General features: G+C 42.4%; 1 protein-coding gene across 2 annotated transcripts in view; it reads left to right on the plus strand.

Moving 5' to 3' along the window:
• The first annotated feature begins 1,632 nt into the window (after positions 1-1,632).
• The window catches only part of CEP162 (centrosomal protein 162), a 51,891-nt gene continuing 36,810 nt past the window's right edge, over positions 1,633-16,713 (plus strand). Inside the window, exons 1-4 of one of the 2 annotated variants that reach the window (XM_066179608.1) lie at positions 1,633-1,869; positions 2,514-2,599; positions 3,426-3,529; positions 15,009-15,147. In XM_066179608.1, the coding sequence (XP_066035705.1) occupies positions 3,470-3,529; positions 15,009-15,147 (199 nt within the window). In that variant the 5' untranslated portion in view covers positions 1,633-1,869; positions 2,514-2,599; positions 3,426-3,469. The remainder of the gene's footprint in view (positions 1,870-2,513; positions 2,600-3,425; positions 3,530-15,008; positions 15,148-16,713) is intronic. The other variant, XM_066179609.1, reaches the window with a different exon arrangement.

Here is a 16,713-nt window from a genome sequence, read left to right on the forward strand (position 1 = left end):
GCCCTTGATGTGATTATTTGATCATATATGAAGTAACTCTCATGATCAATGAATGATGTCACAGTATCACTTTGAAGTTAATAGTAAAATTTGCATTGGCTTAAATCTGAGCAGGATCAAGGCATGAAGCATGACTGGCATTCTTTTAATTAATTTCCATATTTCCTTTTAAATTCTCATGCCTCACTCCATGCTTTTTCACGTGACAAGAGAAGAGAGTAAATGTTGGAAATTGATGTTTTCACCATCTGTAGGCTGTCGTGTGTAACAAATTGTTCTAGTATATTAGTTTATGTGGGCATTCTGCCCTTGATCATCTCCCACATTTCCCACAGACAGCAGCAGAAGCTGCACATAAAGACAAAAAAAAATACTTTGCAAATAGAAATATAATATTCCATCTGCAGACAATAGGCCTGATTGAAAGAAGTGCTGCCGCACCTTTAGCAAAGTAATTCCTATAGACTTGTGTGGAAAATAAAGAGCCCATATTTCTTTGCTTCTTTGAATTTAAACTATAATTTATACTAGCATTAAAAAATCTGGGATACATAAAGGCCATATTAGAGGCACTGTCTTTATCTCTCAAGCTAACAGGAAATGAGAGGCAGCAACAGGACTTTAACTGGTTTCTCACTTGCAATGAAAATCCAACACTCGTGGAAGAAAACTTCCTTTCAAAATATTTTTGTTCCAAGTCGGCTACACAGAGAATCAAAATGCGTGTGTGTGCGTGTGTGTGTGTGTGTGTGTGCCCGCGTGTGAACAATGTTCATTTGTATTCTTAAGTGAACTTGTTTTATTTTGCCATTTACTAAATGCTGGCATAAAAATTCCTGAAGCAACGTGACTCTCACAACAAACACGACTGACAGACCCTCGCTGGAGAGCACATGCAAGCACAGACTGCAATTGTTCTGCGGTTATTTGAGAGGCAGTGGTCAAGGAAACAGGGGTCATTAATTTCCCTGCGTGCTTTAAACATTTCCAGAGATGTGCTAAAATGTATTAAAAGCACAACGGCCGACATCTAAGGCTGAAACATTACGAAAACTTTAGAAAGGGATTTCTGTGAAAAAGCGAGAAGGGATGCTTTGAGTTTGACCCTTGCATTAGGGAATGCAACACGCTTTTAACTCTTTCGTTGTTGCTTCTCCTACAGATCGGTTGTACGACGTGCTTGGGGTCGGGGCGAAAGGAACCTCCTCTGACCGTGTGACTGCGGGGTGTTGAAGCTGCTGAGGGGCTTCGGTCCCCGCTCAGGCGCCGCGAGTGTGACGCCAGGCGGGTTCCTGAACGCCGGGACACGGGAATTCCCTCAGCCCCGTCCGGCCTGACCGCTCAGGGACCACCCGCCAGGGGGCGCCTCTCCGCACGCGCGGCCCGTCGGCCATTCCCCGTCCACGGCGCCCGGGCTCGTCCCCGTCCCCTCGCCACCCGCGTGTCCCGCGGCGGGAATGGCGCCCGCGCCCGCACCCGTCCCGTCCCGTCCCTCGTGGCCGCCGGGGCCCGCTCCCCCCGTGACGTGTGTCCCGCGGCGGGGCGGGCAGAGCAGAGGGAAGCTGGTAGATTTGGCGGAATCACGTGGCACGGTCCCCGCTGGCGGGCGGGACGGTGGCCGGGAGGGTTTCCCGGGCAACCGCGCCGCCGGCGAGCGGGGCGGCCGTGGCTGAGCGGGGCCGGCGCGGTGTAGGTGCGCGCCCGGGGCAGCGCCCGGCTCCGCGCCCCGTCCTCTTCGCTCCCCCGCTGCTGCCCGGGGCGCCCGTCGGGCCTTGGAGCCGAGCCCCCGCGGGGCCGTGCGCCGGCCGTGCCTGTGCTCCAGGGAAAGCCGGAGGAGGAGGATCAGGTCCCGGCTGGGATGATTAAAAGGTTAGGTGAAATGTGTTAGGCTGTTTAAGCTTTCCTCCATCCTCGTGGTTTAGCCATATCTCCTCCAAACTTCCGCCTTTTTGCGCTGTGTTGTAGCACATATCCCAGCAAGTGCCGCCTTTGTTTTGTGCACAAAGTCATTCGTGAGCCGCCAGGTCTGAAGATATGGCTGAAAAGTACATTTGCTAAGGTTAATGTCTGCCTGTGGTCTTCTGTTACCGAAATTGTAAACATACTTGTTGGCCTTTAAGTTACATATTGTTAGTTTTTATAAAAGATGTAATTATAAAGTAGGAAGAAAGCCGTCGTTCTCATGGAGGAAGAAGTATGGATAATGTCAGAAGAATCACTTTGGTTTTTCTGGCAAGGCTAGAATTAAATATTCCCCACTTGCTAAAGTAGCTGGCACAGTTAGTAAATTGCTAAAGCATCCTGCGTTTACCATCAAGTATTCTTTGATGTGAAAGTATAAAAGGATACTGGATTATGTGTGCCCTGAGAGGTAACATTCTTAATCTCCTTACCATGTTTTCAGAGATATTGTCCAAATGCTTACATAAGGATATCGTGCTCAATTCAACGCCTGGGCAGTCTGCTATATAGCGCTTTTTTTTTGCCTTTTTTTTTTTTTTTAACTGCCAAAGCCAAAGTGTCGGGTGGTCTATGGATGGATAAGGAGTGAAAGCAGGAAACAGTTGTCACAACTCGCCTGTCAAAATCAATTTACTAGGTAGGTAACAGTCGTGTGTACTGAGTGGGCTCCATACTGGGAGAAGTTTTATTTAATGGTAAAAGTACTTTTGCAAATGTTTAGTGCTTTTATGTTTACATCACACTTCTCAGCCTGGAAGATGCTAGTGCAGTTTAGCGCTGCCATACATATGCAGTTTTGAAGGCAGCCATATGTGTTGAGCAGTGTGATACACAAAAGTTTTGCAGCCTTTTGGTTGTGGGGCATATTTTATACCTGAGAAGTTGATGCAGACTTAGGGGAAGGAGAGGGGGGCAGGTGGTTTTCTGTGTCAGGGCAGATCAAACCTAGTGCCATTCCCTAATCTTAAAAATATTTGCATGTATTTATTGTTTACTAAATCCAAAGCACAGCAGAGATGAGCAAAACTAACAATGCCAGATGTCCCCAGTGTTGGAGAAGAAACATACAAAGGAGTTAAAAGCCCTTAAAATGGAAATATTACTCCAGTAGATTGTTGTTTGATTATTAACAAAACGCTTAATTGTGGGTTGCTAAGAGAGCTGTTTTTTAAAAAAATATGTAAAGATGCTGAAGTGGATCATATTTTATTTATCCCTCAAAGTTTAAATGCTAAAGCTGGTGTTTTAGAAATGAGTATTTTGCTTGTGAGGAATTTGGGTGATCTAGGTACATTTGCACTGATTGTCTCATTCAGTAAATAGTTTTGTAAAGGATAGGAGAATGGTGTTTGTCATCTCTCAAGTTTTGGATTGGAGTTCTTTTGCTTATAGCTTTATCCAAGCAAATCACTAGGTTACATCAATTTCAGAATGCATTTAACTAACTTTAATTTAAATTTTAGTTTTTAGACTCAGTTGTTTGGAAGGTAAAATCCATCTGCAAATTATGGCTCATCGATTTTCAAAGGAGGAATTAGATGAGCAGTTTGAAGAGTTTCTGAAAGAGGTATGTTTGAGAGCAAGGTCACATCCCTATTCTTTATTAAAAAGGGGGGAAATTGAGTATGGAAGAATATGAAATGTTCTGATTCAGCTGTGCTTTTATCACATAATTAACATAGCTGTCTTATGTATGGGTCTTTGCAAGGTCTTAACTGCTAAGCTAAATTCATACTGTTTTGCTGTGTTGAAATCAAGAGAACAGTTTTGTAATGAAATAAATATTTTGTCATTGCCTGATTGTATTTTCAGAAAGAGCCCTTGGTTCTTGATTTTTGTTTCAATTTTATTGTTGGAGCTACTTAGTACCAGAAGCTTCAAATTGATGTATAATTGAAAATGAGGTAAAAATTCTGCCAGTATATAACCACAAGCTACATTTTAAAAATTTCTTTAAATTTCTGTGCAATGCCTACTCTCACTGAATTGTTTTAAAAAATTCTTGTGTAAAATGAAGCATGTTGTAGTGATTAGAATTAGAATACTTTAATTCCTCATGGTGCTCCATGGTTTTAAGTACTAGCAAAATCATGCAAGTCTGTGCGTTGTGACTTAAGCTAAGAATTATCAGACATGATCTAAATGCCCTGACTAGGTATGGTTTTTTTTCAATCCAAATAGATCTGTAATTTCAGAACTTCCCTCTGGTCTGTCAGACACGCAGTGTGGTAACCCTAAAACAAATACTGGTACATAAGGCCTTTGCTAGATTTTAATCCTGTATATAAGCATAACTAGTGATGGCAGAGAACATTTCTGGAGTCTCTGTTATATATAATATAGGCTTGAATTTTTTTTAAAGTAGAGTTACAATTTAATGTGTTACAATTTAATGACTTGTGAAAAGTAATTCAACTTAATGATGTAAATAAGTTAGCACTCTTGAACTCACTTAAATTATTAATGTTAGTAAAATTAGAAAACTAGTCTTTACATTTCCTTCAAAATTCTTTACTTACTGTTGTTACAAAGGGAGTTGTTCTGGGGAAGAGAAAGGGGTTTTATTCCTTTATTTGTTATGCACAGCTGTCAAAACTCTGCGTGTGATTGCTTCTAGTATTTTATATCTCATTTGGCATGCTCTTCTTCCTCCTTAGCTATTACTCACATTGAGAATGCTTGTTAAAAAAAAATCCAAATAACTATTGAATTATTCTAAGTGGCATTTGGAATGTCCCAGAGGATGTAACTTTAACAAGTCACGTCTTAATTTTATTTTATTATTTCAATCCAAAACTGTTTCCAAGCTGCTAATCCAGTTATTAAAGATGTTCGTTGTGTTTTTTGCCAGCTAGATACAGACCCAAATGACAGTGATGTTATCTACTCCCTGTTATTTTTATACATGCAACTTCTGCTATGTCCTTCTCCTTGCTTTTGTTTTTTATAAAAAGGGTTTGGCATTTTTAACATTAGAAAGATGAGAAACTGATGTACTCCATTTCTTGAAATCTCTCTGTAGGTGATGTTCATGTTGAGAGTGTCACAGCGGGTGGGGAATAGTAAAATCTCTTTCTCAGTAGTTTGGGGAAGACAATCTTGTTTAAGCAAGTCTTTCAAAGAGGAAATGGAGCAGGATTTTTCCCTTTTAAATAACTCTTAATGAATCTGTGTTTGGGGTGAGGCTGTGTACGTATGTTTGTGATTAAAATATATGAAGTTAAAAGAAAGACTGTATATACAGCTGGATGATGCAGGTCTAATACGAGGATTAAACTAAGTCTTTTGGCATATACACTGAACTTTAAAGGCTATCGGTGGATTTTCTAGACTATTATCATTATACAGAAGGAAACACAAATGTGTAATAACAATGACTGCATGTAGGATAAATCCTTTAATGATTCCCTCTGCCTGGTTCTTCTTATTCCCAACCCCTTGCCAAGACAGCCTGTTGTCATCCATAATTCTTCCCATAACCCTTCCTGCTCCACTGTCTGTGTTCCTGTGGTCCGTCCACTCCTCACCATCCGTATCTTGTTCAGGTGTGCTTCACCTACTGTCAATTGGATTTCCCTTAAGCATCATCTGTCATACTGGCTTAGCTCCAGGTTTTCAGCGTTTGCTCTGCTGGCTGTAGTGTTCTCCTGGCATGTGCAACGTGAGGAGGTCTTTCTAATACACAGTGCTTCAATTAATTGAATTAATTGCCACTTTTTGATGACCCAAGGCAATGTTGGGAAAAAGCTGTTGTCTGCTTCTACTATTTTCAGTTGACCTTTGTTCTACTTGATATTCATGGATACTTGAGAAGGAAGACTTTCAAAAGGAAAGGCTATACCATCTTTACTAGAGTATCTGTAGAATAGTATCTGGAAGAGAAACATCACTGTTGGGGGTTAGGTTTGTTCCTTCTTTCTCTAAAGAATTTTTTCCCCATATGTTACCAAGGAGACCAAGTGTTGGATACTTGAGAGTACTTAACCGAAACAAAGAGGTGGACAAAGGTGGAAGAGGGAGATAATGCAAGTAAAAGACAGAGCTTGAGGCAGCTGCGGGCTTTTCTTTTTCCGGCATTCGGGGAGAAAGAGAACGGCTGTTGCTGGCTGGAAGAGTTTCACTGTGGCCAAAGGGATCCAGTCCTGGGAAATCTACTATCACCGGTTCGGCCTGAATCCTGAGTTTTCTCTGTCACCCGCGGGAGCTGGGCCAGTTCTGCCTCGCCTTCAGCTTCTTCGGCGCTGCTCCTCTTGCTACAGTGTGACCCTGCACCCCCTGCGCTGCCGGGACATCCTGCCCCTGCCTTCCGAGACACCCTGCCATCCCAGCTACCGGCCTGGGACTTTTCCTCTATTTCAGCTTGGTGCTCTGAGGATCCTGCAGGGGCACCGAAACCAAACTGCCCTGGGTTTTGTGAAACAAAGCCCTTAAGGTTCTTGGTACTGTTTTCGTTTGTTATTAACGCTGTAGTTGTTTGGTGGGGTTTTTTTGTGTTTGTTTGCTTTGTAATACATACTAGTAAAGAACTGCTATTCCTATTTCCCAAATCTTTGCCTAAGAGCCTCTGATTGTAATTTGTAATTGAAAAAGAAAAAAAAGAGGACAGAGGGCGGGGTTTACACTCTCCATCCCAAAAGAAACTGCAGTTGTTTTTTTTTTTTTATATTACCTGGCAGATACCTGTCTTCCTAAACAAAGACAGATTTTGGCGCCCAAGTGTGGGGCTTGAGGGCACTGAGAAAAGAAAAGGGAAGAGAAATAGCGGTTCTTAACTAGTCTAGTACTTTCTTTTGTGTGCGTTGAATATAAAAACCTCATTAGGCAGCATCATGTGGTCTAACTTAGCCTGGTTTGGATGGCATGTGGTTGTGGCTGTGTTCCTTCCATTTGCAGGCCCTTATCTAAACATGGGCCCTATAACTAAGGCTACTGTGACTGTCATCCAGTTTATTTTATGGCTTAATAAGGTGAAGAACTCATGGATTTTTAATTTCCTCTGGAAAGTAAGCACATGGATTCAGGGCTATCGTACACTAACTGTATGTTTTTGGAGTTACTTTAACAATGGTACCTACTGTGAGGAAATGACACCGGGGGAAGTTTCTTTTTCCCAACCCTTTACCCACCTCTTTGAGTCTGCCCCACCAATTTTTGAAGGGTTTAAATCCTCTCTGAATGCTAATGATATCATACAATGGCTGGTGCTGCTAATAGGCGTATTCTATTTAGCATTCAGAGATAAAGGAAGATTGACCTGGATAACCACCCTGATACCTACCCCACAGAAAAGGGATGATACCCCAGAGCCTGACTCTGCCCCACAGCCTGCCTCAGAAAGGACCCACCCGGATTGGGTTGAGGTTCTGGTAAAAGAGATGCATGAGATGGGCCAGATGCTGAGGGAGTACATTTCCCCAGCTCATGAAAAACCCTCCCCCTGCCCCGAGAAGGCATAGACTGATGATGCAGCAGTGGAACCCACAGACATTACAACTGTCCAGGTTCCAGCTGAACCACAAGGGCAGCCACAGCCAGCAGCAGTCGCCCCTGTGGAAACAAGGAAGTGTAAAGTGAAATCGTCAGATCCTGGTATTAAAGATAAGAAAGGAGGGTCCTCACAATCTACAGAAGAGCCACAGGTTGAAATCATCACTGAGTCCCTGACGTATGAAAGTCTACGTAATCTGCAAAAAGATATTGCACGACGAGGATGTGAGGCTTATACAGCCTGGCTACTTCGAGTCTGGGACCTTATGGGTACAGGTGTGCAACTGGATAGTGCTGAAGCAAGGAATTTGGGACCCTTGACCCAGGACTCAGGTATAAATCAGGTATTTGTAAGAGAGCAAAGGCCCCTTTCCCTTTGGGAACAACTTCTAATGAGTGTGTGAGAGAGATTTGTCCATAGAGACAGAATGCAAGAGCACAACAATAGAATGCGATAGAAGACCCTTGAGGAAGGAATCCAACAGTTGAGAGAAGTGGCAGTATTGGAAGTACTTTTTGGGAGGACCAGACAGCATGATAATGACCCCGACAAGGTTAGATGCACAGGGCACATGTTGTAGAATCTGGCAACACATGGACCATCTCAATACGCCGCATTCATCGCAACATTAATGCCGAGGATAACCGAGAGACAGTGGGTTCTGTTGCCAACAACCTCAAAAATTATGAAAGTGTGATCAGTGGCCCAATGCAAGCTCACGTCTCTGTGGTGGTGAAGGAACTCAAAGAAGAGATGAGAGAAATGAGAAAGGAAATAAGAAAGAACAGTTCCCATGTAGCATCAGTGCAAGTCACAGGCCCCAGAATCAGAGCCCAACATCCCCCAGCGAGAGAGAGAGAGTACACCCCTCGAGCTAACCTGTGGTTTTATCTGCGAGACCATAGAGAAGACATGAGAGCGTGGCATGGGAAACCCACTTCTGTCCTGGCAGCACGAGTACGTGAGCTCAAGGAGAAAAACACTAACAGAAAAAGTTCCACTAGAATGAAAGTAGCCTCAGCCTCCCATGAGCAAGCTGCCAGGTATTACGGAGGTGGGAATGCTGTGTCGGATTCCCTCGAAGGAACCTCTACCATGTATGTCCAAAAAGGGAATAATAACCAGTGCTAGAGGGGCCCTGCCTCTAGCCAGGAAGAGGCATGGGAAAATCGGGTTTTTTGGACTGTGTAGATTCGATAGCCTGGCACATCAGAGCCACAAAAATATGAAGCTTTAGTAGATACTGAGTCACAGTGTACTCTAATGCCATCGGGACATGTGGGGGCAGAACCGATTTCCATTGCCGGGGTGACAGGGGGATCACAGGAATTGACTCTGGTTGAAGCCAAGGTGAGCCTGACCAGGAAGGAGTGGCAGAAACTTCCGATTGTGACCGGCCCAGAGGCTCCGTGTATTCTGGGCATAGACTTCCTCAAGAATGGCTATTATAAAGACCCTAAAGGACTCAGATCGGCTTTTGGAATAGCTGCTGTGGAGACAGAGAACATTAAGCAGTTGAACACCTTGCCGAGACTATCAGAGAACCCATCTTCAGTGGGACTCCTGAAGGTAGAAGAACAACCAGTACCTGTTGCCACCTCGACAGTGCACCGTCGGCAGTATCGGACAAATCAAGATGCCGTGATCCCCATCCACAAGATGATCCGTGAGCTAGAGAGCCAAAGGGTAGTCAGCAAAACCCACTCACCCTTCAGCAGCCCCATCTGGCCTGTGCGCAAGTCTGATAGAGAATGGAGACTGACTGTAGACTATCGTGCATTGTACAAAGTGACTCCACTGCTGAGCGCTGCTGTGCCGGACATGCTGGAACTTCAGTACGAGCTAGAGTCCAAGGCAGCGAAGTGGTGTGCCACTATTGACATTGCCAATGCATTTTTCTCCATTCCTCTGGCTGCAAAATGCAAGCCTCAGTTTGCTTTCACCTAAAGAAGCATGCAGTACACCTGGAACCGACTGCCCCAGGGGTGGAAACACAGCCCCACCATCTGCCATAGGCTGATCCAGGCTGCACTGAAAAAAAGTGAAACTCCGGAACATCTACAGTACATCGGTAACATCATTGTGTGGGGGAAAACTGCAGCTGAAGTGTTCGAAAAAGAAAAGAGCATCATCCAGATTCTGCTAAATGCCGAGTTTGCCATCAAAAAGAGCAAAGTCAAAAGACCTGCCAAAGAGATCCAGTTCCTAGGAGTAAAGTGGCAAGATGGACGGCAGCAGATCCCCTCTGAAGTCATTGATAAGATCACAGCAATGTCTCCACCGACCAGCAAAAAAGAAACACAAACTTTCCTAAGAGCCATAAGTTTTTTAGAAGATGCACATTCCTAAGTACAGTCAGATCGTGAGCCCTCTCTACCTAGTTACCTGCAAAAAGAACAATTTCCACTAAAGCCCTGAACAGCAACACGCCTTTGCCCAGATCAAGCAAAAAATTGCTCATACAATAGCCCTTAGCCCAGTCAAGACGGGACCAGATGTGAAGAATATGCTTTACTCTGCAGCCGAGAACAACAGTTTGTCCTAGAGCCTTTGGCAGAAGGTGCCTGAAGAGACCCGAGGCCGACCACTAAGATTCTAGAGTCGAAGTTACAAAAGATCTGAAGCCAACTACACTCCCACAGAGAAGAAGATCTTAGCTGCCTGTGAAAGAGTTCAAGCCGCCTCAGAAGTGATTGGCACAGAAGCACAACTCCTCTTGGCACCCCAACTACCAGTGCTAGAGTGGATGTTTAAAGAAAAAACTCCCTCCACCCACCATGCCACCGATGCCACATGGAACAAATAGACTGCCCTCATCACACAGCGTGCCCGTATTGGAAACCCAAATCGCCCTGGGATTTTGGAGATAATTACAAACTAGCCGGAAGGAGAAAACTTTGGTCTCACGGACGAAGAGGAGCAAGAACAAGTGACACGGGCTGAAGAAGCTTCTCCGTACAACCAACTGCCAGCAGAGGAAACACACTACGCTCTTTTCACTGACAGTTCCTGTCGCATCGTGGGAATGAACCGTAAGTAGAAAGCAGCTGTATGGAGCCCCACACGACAGGTTGCAGAAGCCACTGAAGGAAAAGGGGGATCAAGTCAACTTGCTGAACTCAAAGCTGTTCAATTAGCCCTTGACATTGCTGAAAGAAAGAAGTGGCCAAAGCTCTACCTCTACACTGATTCGTGAATGGTAGCCCATGCTCTGTGGGGCTGGCTTGAAAAGTAAAAAAAAGCCAAATGGCAGCATAAAAGAAAACCAATCTGGGCTGCTGATGAATGGAAGGACGTTGCCACTCGTGTAGAGAAGCTGCCTGTAAAAGTCCGCCATGTAGATGCCCATATTCCCAAGGATCGGGCTAATGAAGAACACTGAAACAACAAGCAGGTAGATCAGGCTGCCAAGATAAAAGTATCAAAAATAAATTTAAATTGGCAACACAAGAAAGAGTTGTTCCTAGCTCGATGGACCCATGATGCCTCGGGTCATCAGGGCAGAAATGCCACCTCTAAGTGAGCCCGAGACCGAGGGGTGGATTTAACCATAGACAGTATTTCTCAAGTTATCCATGACTCTGAAACATGTGCTGCAATCAAGCAAACCAAGCAAGTGAAGCCCTTATGGTATGGTGGGCGGTGGTCCAAATATAAATATGGGGAAGCCTGGTAGATTGACTACATCACCCTTCCCCAAACCCGTCAGGGCAAGCGCTATGTGCTAACTATAGTGGAAGCCACCACTAGATAGTTGGAAACCTACCCTGTGCCTCATGCTACTACCCGGAACACCATCCTGGGCCTAAAAAAAACAAGTCCTGTGAAGACATGGCACCCCTGAGAGAATCGAGTCGGACAATGAGACCCGTTTCAAAAATAGTCTTATAAGCACCTGAGCTAGAGAACATGGCATTGAGTGGGTGTGCCATATTCCTTATCATGCACCAGCGGCCAAGAAAGTTGAACGGTGCAATAGCCTGCTTAAAACTACCTTGAAGGCACTGGGTGGAGGAACCTTCAAGAACTGGGATATTAATTTAGCAAAGGCCACCTGGTTGGTGAACACTTGAGGTTCCACCAACCGAGCAAGTCCTGCCCAATCTGAGCCCTTGCAAACGACAGACGGAGGTAAGGTTCCAGTGGTACACATGAGGTATGCTGAAAAAATCTGTTTGGATTAATCCTGCCTCCAGCAAAGACAATCCCATCCATGGGGTTGTCTTCGCTCAAGGACCAGGTTGCACCTGGTGAGTGATGCAAAAAGATGGAGAGACCCGATGCATACCTCAAGGGGACCTTGTTTTGGAGTGAACTACCCATGACAATGTGGCTGTATCCATATTTGCATGTATATATATTTTAACAGTTAAAACTCAATGTAATATGTTGGTATAGGAAAAAAATTCGGGGTGGATAATGTTGAGGGTTAGGTTTGTTCCTTCTTTCTCTAAAGAATTTTTTCCCCATAAGTTACCAAGGAGACCAAGTGTTGGATACTTGAGAGTACTTAACCGAAACAAAGAAGTAGACAAAGGTGGAAGAGGGAGATAATGCAAGTAAAAGACAGAGCTTGAGGCAGCTTCGGGCTCTTCTTTTTCCGGCATTCGGGGAGAGAGAGAACGGCTGTTGCTGGCTGGAAGAGTTTCACTGTGGCCAAAGGGATCCAGTCCTGGGAAATCTACTATCACCGGTTCGGCCTGAATCCTGAGTTTTCTCTGTCACCCGCGGGAGCTGGGCCAGTTCTGCCTCGCCTTCAGCTTCTTCGGCGCTGCTCCTCTTGCTACGGTGTGACCCTGCACCCCCTGTGCTGCCGGGACATCCTGCTCCTGCCTTCCGAGACACCCTGCCATCCCAGCTACCAGCCCGGAACTTTTCCACTGTTTCAGCTTGGTGCTCTGAGGATCCTGCAGGGGCACCGAAACCAAACTGCCCTGGGTTTTGTGAAACAAAGCCCTCAAGGTTCTTGGTACTGTTTTCGTTTGTTATTAACGCTGTAGTTGTTTGGTGGGGGTTTTTTTGTGTTTGTTTGCTTTGTAATACATACTAGTAAAGAACTGCTATTCCTATTTCCCAAATCTTTGCCTAAGAGCCTCTGATTGTTACTTATAATTGAAAAAGAAAAAAAAAAAGGGAGGGGGGGTTTACACTCTCCATCCCAAAAGAAACTGCAGTTGTTTTTTTTTTTTATATTACCTGGCAGATACCTGTCTTCCCAAACTAAGACAATCACACATTAAGCCATGTTTGAGAAACATTTAAGTTTTTATTAAAAGATCAAATAGGTTAACATATTATTGTGTAATAAAAGCATATTTTAGAGTAGACTTATTTAATTGAAAGATACTGGTTTCATGAATTAATTAGGACAACTGTTCATGCAAGTCTGAATGGTTTAGATCAAATTCTGTGTTACCTATCTTTTTTAAGTTCCTTCACATGCGAAGGAGGTGGTAAGCTGATGATGTGCCATGTATTTGTTCTAGTTCTTAAAACTGTCTCTTCTGGCTTTTATTTATGTTGAGATTAAGCAACTGACACTTCTTGTGTGTCTGTGTTCCTGAAAGACTAAGAGGCTCTCTTATGTAGGAGGGGAAGGAAGAAATTGGTGCCGCTTACTGGTGCTGAGAAGTCATTATGAGTCCAAAAAGTTGATTGACGATTGATTGACTTTTTTTTCAAAGGAAGGAAAAAAAAGATCTGGAAGTTTTGCCATTGAGGCGACTGACATGTTGGGGAAAATGCACCAGTATTTTTGTGTCAGCATTTCTTTCCCAGCTGCTGCAGCTTTACTATCTGCTGTTGACAAGATGGCTGGACATGGAAAGTTTCCAGAACTTGAGCACAACCTGTGGGAGTTGCAGGTTCTTTAGTTACAATCCACTAAGGAGTATGAGCATCACTGAAGTTCTGCTTGTGGAGCAGAGGATACTGTCGGTTGTAAAAGAAACAGCAAGTGATAACAGAGCTTGCATCAAGCATCTGTCAGTGCTTCCAGCTAGCAGGAGGCAGTCTGACCTTTGGGGACAATGGCATTAGTGCTTGTGACTAGTGTCGGGAAATTGTTATTTATGGCATATTTGTTAGAAATCTAAAGCTGTTTTGTTCTGTGTCACAGAGCCAACTTAGAGAAATTGCAATACATCCTGTTGTCTAACAGTTTCATCATTTATTAAAATTGTGTTTTATTAAAGTGCAAGGCTCAGGGCACTTCTTCCTGTGATGTATGACAGGCATTTAGTTTTCTCTAGTGAAACTGAAAGCTCGAAAGATGTTCTTGATCAGAGATACTAATATTTTATTACAGTTATTTTTTCTTATAGTTTTATATAGTTGGCATTCGATTTTTGAATATTCTTGTTAAGCCCAAAGAAGTTGAAATTTGAGTCATATAGTAAAGGTAGGCTTCTATGGCAGTAGTTTTTAATGTAATAGGAGGCAGTGGATTGCAGAGGTTTGTTTTAATAAAACATACCCTTGAGTTTTACATGTTATGTATCCACAATCTTGTTGCCTCTAATATTTGGTCTATATTATCAGGTTTTCTTATTTGTGACTATTACAAAAGTGAAGCTTTTGAAATTTTCCCATGCGATGCATTTCATACATGAAGTCTTTGTTTCTTACCTTTTATGGCTTTGGCTAACTCTGTGCACCATGTTCTTTAAGACACTTTAGTACAATTGGTTTTAACAGCTATAGCTAAAAATTTAGATTAAAAGTATTCCATTCCCCTTAACCCCAGTTTGCTGCACAAAGAATATCTAGAGCATAAGGTTGCAGTGCACTAGTTTAATTAATGTTTCCTTAGTTTAATGAATATTTCCTTGTTTAATGTGTGGATAGCTGATTGGGGCTCTGAGCCTGCTGTAGGCCACAAAGGCTTTATTAAAGGAAAAGAGAAGAGGTTAGTTGTCTTTTCCTTCCTGTTACTTTTCAGTAACTTAAATTCATATGGTGTCCATACTCATAGATTTTTTTTCCATTGATTTAAGCCATCAGTCAAAATCAGCATGGATGACTAACATATATTAAAGTTCAATACACAGTTGGGTAGCAATGGCTCTGGCATTTTTACTACATTCCAGGAATACAAAGTATGAAATTAATTTCTGAAATCTGATTTGCTGGCAGCTAGAATGTTGCTAGTGCACATTTATTTTTAGAATATTAATAATAATGTTCATGTACAAAGCAAGGACAAGGCAAAATTGTTTCTGCTCTACTTCATTATCTTCAGGGATATAGTTAGAGTTTCGGTTCTCTTATGTCTTAACTAATTGAAAAAGAGCTGATGGTGCTGTTCATTTGAACATACATTCTCTGAAGCAATCAATTTTTAATATATCCAAATTCTGGCAGCAGGATTATTAAAATATGCAGTATTATGCTACATGAATATGGTTATTGTTTCTTAATCATTTTTGTCATGCGTATACAAAAAAGACAAACAGTGGGGAGTAATGAGAGTCGTCTGGGCTCAGAAGTCCAGAATTGAGTGGCTGAAACAATGTAAAAATGTTAAAGCTCTCTTTAATCTTTTATGCAATTGATTCAGTCTCTTTCAGATGATTCACTTGGAAGTTCAAAGAAAAAGTCCAGCATTCTTGAGAAATTGGGACAGCCCAGGAAAAAAGAAAAGAAGAAAAAGGATTCAGTGCCGTGGTGGTTGTCTGAGGAAGATTCGGATGGTGGTGGTAAATTCATTTTTGCAATGTTTTGGCCACAGGGGGTCAGGCTAGTTCTTTCTCATACTGTGTGTTAGGCCTTTCCAGGTTTCAGATTAAGCTGATACCACTCAAGTGTTTTAGAATGTTACAGTGTAAGTTTATAAAGCATAAGCATCAAATAGAATTGTATTTTTTAATGGTTCATATTCAAGCTGTATGCAAGCTGTCTGCTGGGTTTTTTTCTATAGCTTTTGGGTTAATAAAACTTGTAAAAAATAAACACATTGTAAATAGTGAAATAATTAGAAAATACAATTTACAAACTCTGCAAAAATATTGGTATATATGTTTTGTAGCCAACCTGTTCTTTATACTGACTTTTTATAGCTTTCTGTTTTCAAAACTGTAGTGGAAAAAGACCAATTTGTATAAACATACGCTAACTGCAACTTTTGTAGTAGGTTGGAAAAGCACAGAAAAACTTTTCAACACCAGCTGAATCCAAGATGTATGTCTTCAGTATTCTCAGCATTTCCCTTGCCAGGAACCATGGCTCAAGGCAAAATGGCCTGTGATGACATGATTGCTGGTTTCAGTATTGACATGGTCACATAGTTCTGGAAGAAAATATATAATTGTTTGCAAGCTTTCCACCTCGTTTTTTTTTATTTCTACATTGTCTTCTTGTTAGGTAGTAGAGCCTATGGGTAGTAGTGAGTTTCCACAGGGTGATTGCCTCTTCTTCTTGTAATAACTGGTGGTTTCTTAATTTTCATGATTCGTATTAATTGCAAGTAGACCTTAACAGAAAGTTACAAAAATCAGTTTTTCTTCTGCCAGAGTTAAAATACTGCTGGTAGTCTCAGATTTTAAGACAAGCTGTATCCTGTCAGGGTTGTCTTAGTGAGGAGTCAAATCCTAGTCAGCAGTTGTGCCATTTAGGCTTAATCCTGATAGGTGGTAGCTGGACTTCTTATCTGTCTATGACCTTTTAAGATGTTGATGTAAAGCTCAGATGGATATGAGAAAGTTCTTATCAGGTGATTGTGAGATGCAATGATTTCCTTACAGCTTTACAAATAATGTAAGGATGGAGTGATCTTGCTGGGCAATGTGAGAATTAAGAGGTTAGCATGACCTCATTTTCCTACATACTACCAAAGAAATTTTTCTGGTGACTTTAGAAGTTCAGCATGTTTCCATGGTTTTTCTAAGAATCTTGAGGCCACCCAAGTTTGATACTTCTTATGGAAGAAAACACACTGGAATAGGTTCCTAAAGGGCAGGGTGATTATAAGTTTTAGAGAACAATGCTTGTGTGTATTAAGTGAAATTCAAAACAGAATCACAAGAAACAATGTGATTATATCGAGATGTTCCATCCAAATGATTTCCACCACTGTCATTTTTAAAATTAAGAATATCTTATCAGCTTTGCAGGTTAACTAGAGGTAAAGCTATTAGAACTGAAACTAACTTGATCTACAATTTACTGATGTATGAAATATCTGGTAAACTTTTTAAGGTCTCTCTTAAGAAAAGCTTCTTATTTAACAGAAGAACATTCAGAAGGTGAGCCTACTCAGCTTTGCC

The sequence above is a fragment of the Chamaea fasciata genome, unplaced genomic scaffold, assembly GCF_029207755.1.
Source record: "Chamaea fasciata isolate MVZ Bird 193981 ecotype frontalis unplaced genomic scaffold, bChaFas1.0.hap1 SCAF_3, whole genome shotgun sequence".
NCBI lineage: Eukaryota > Metazoa > Chordata > Aves > Passeriformes > Sylviidae > Chamaea > Chamaea fasciata.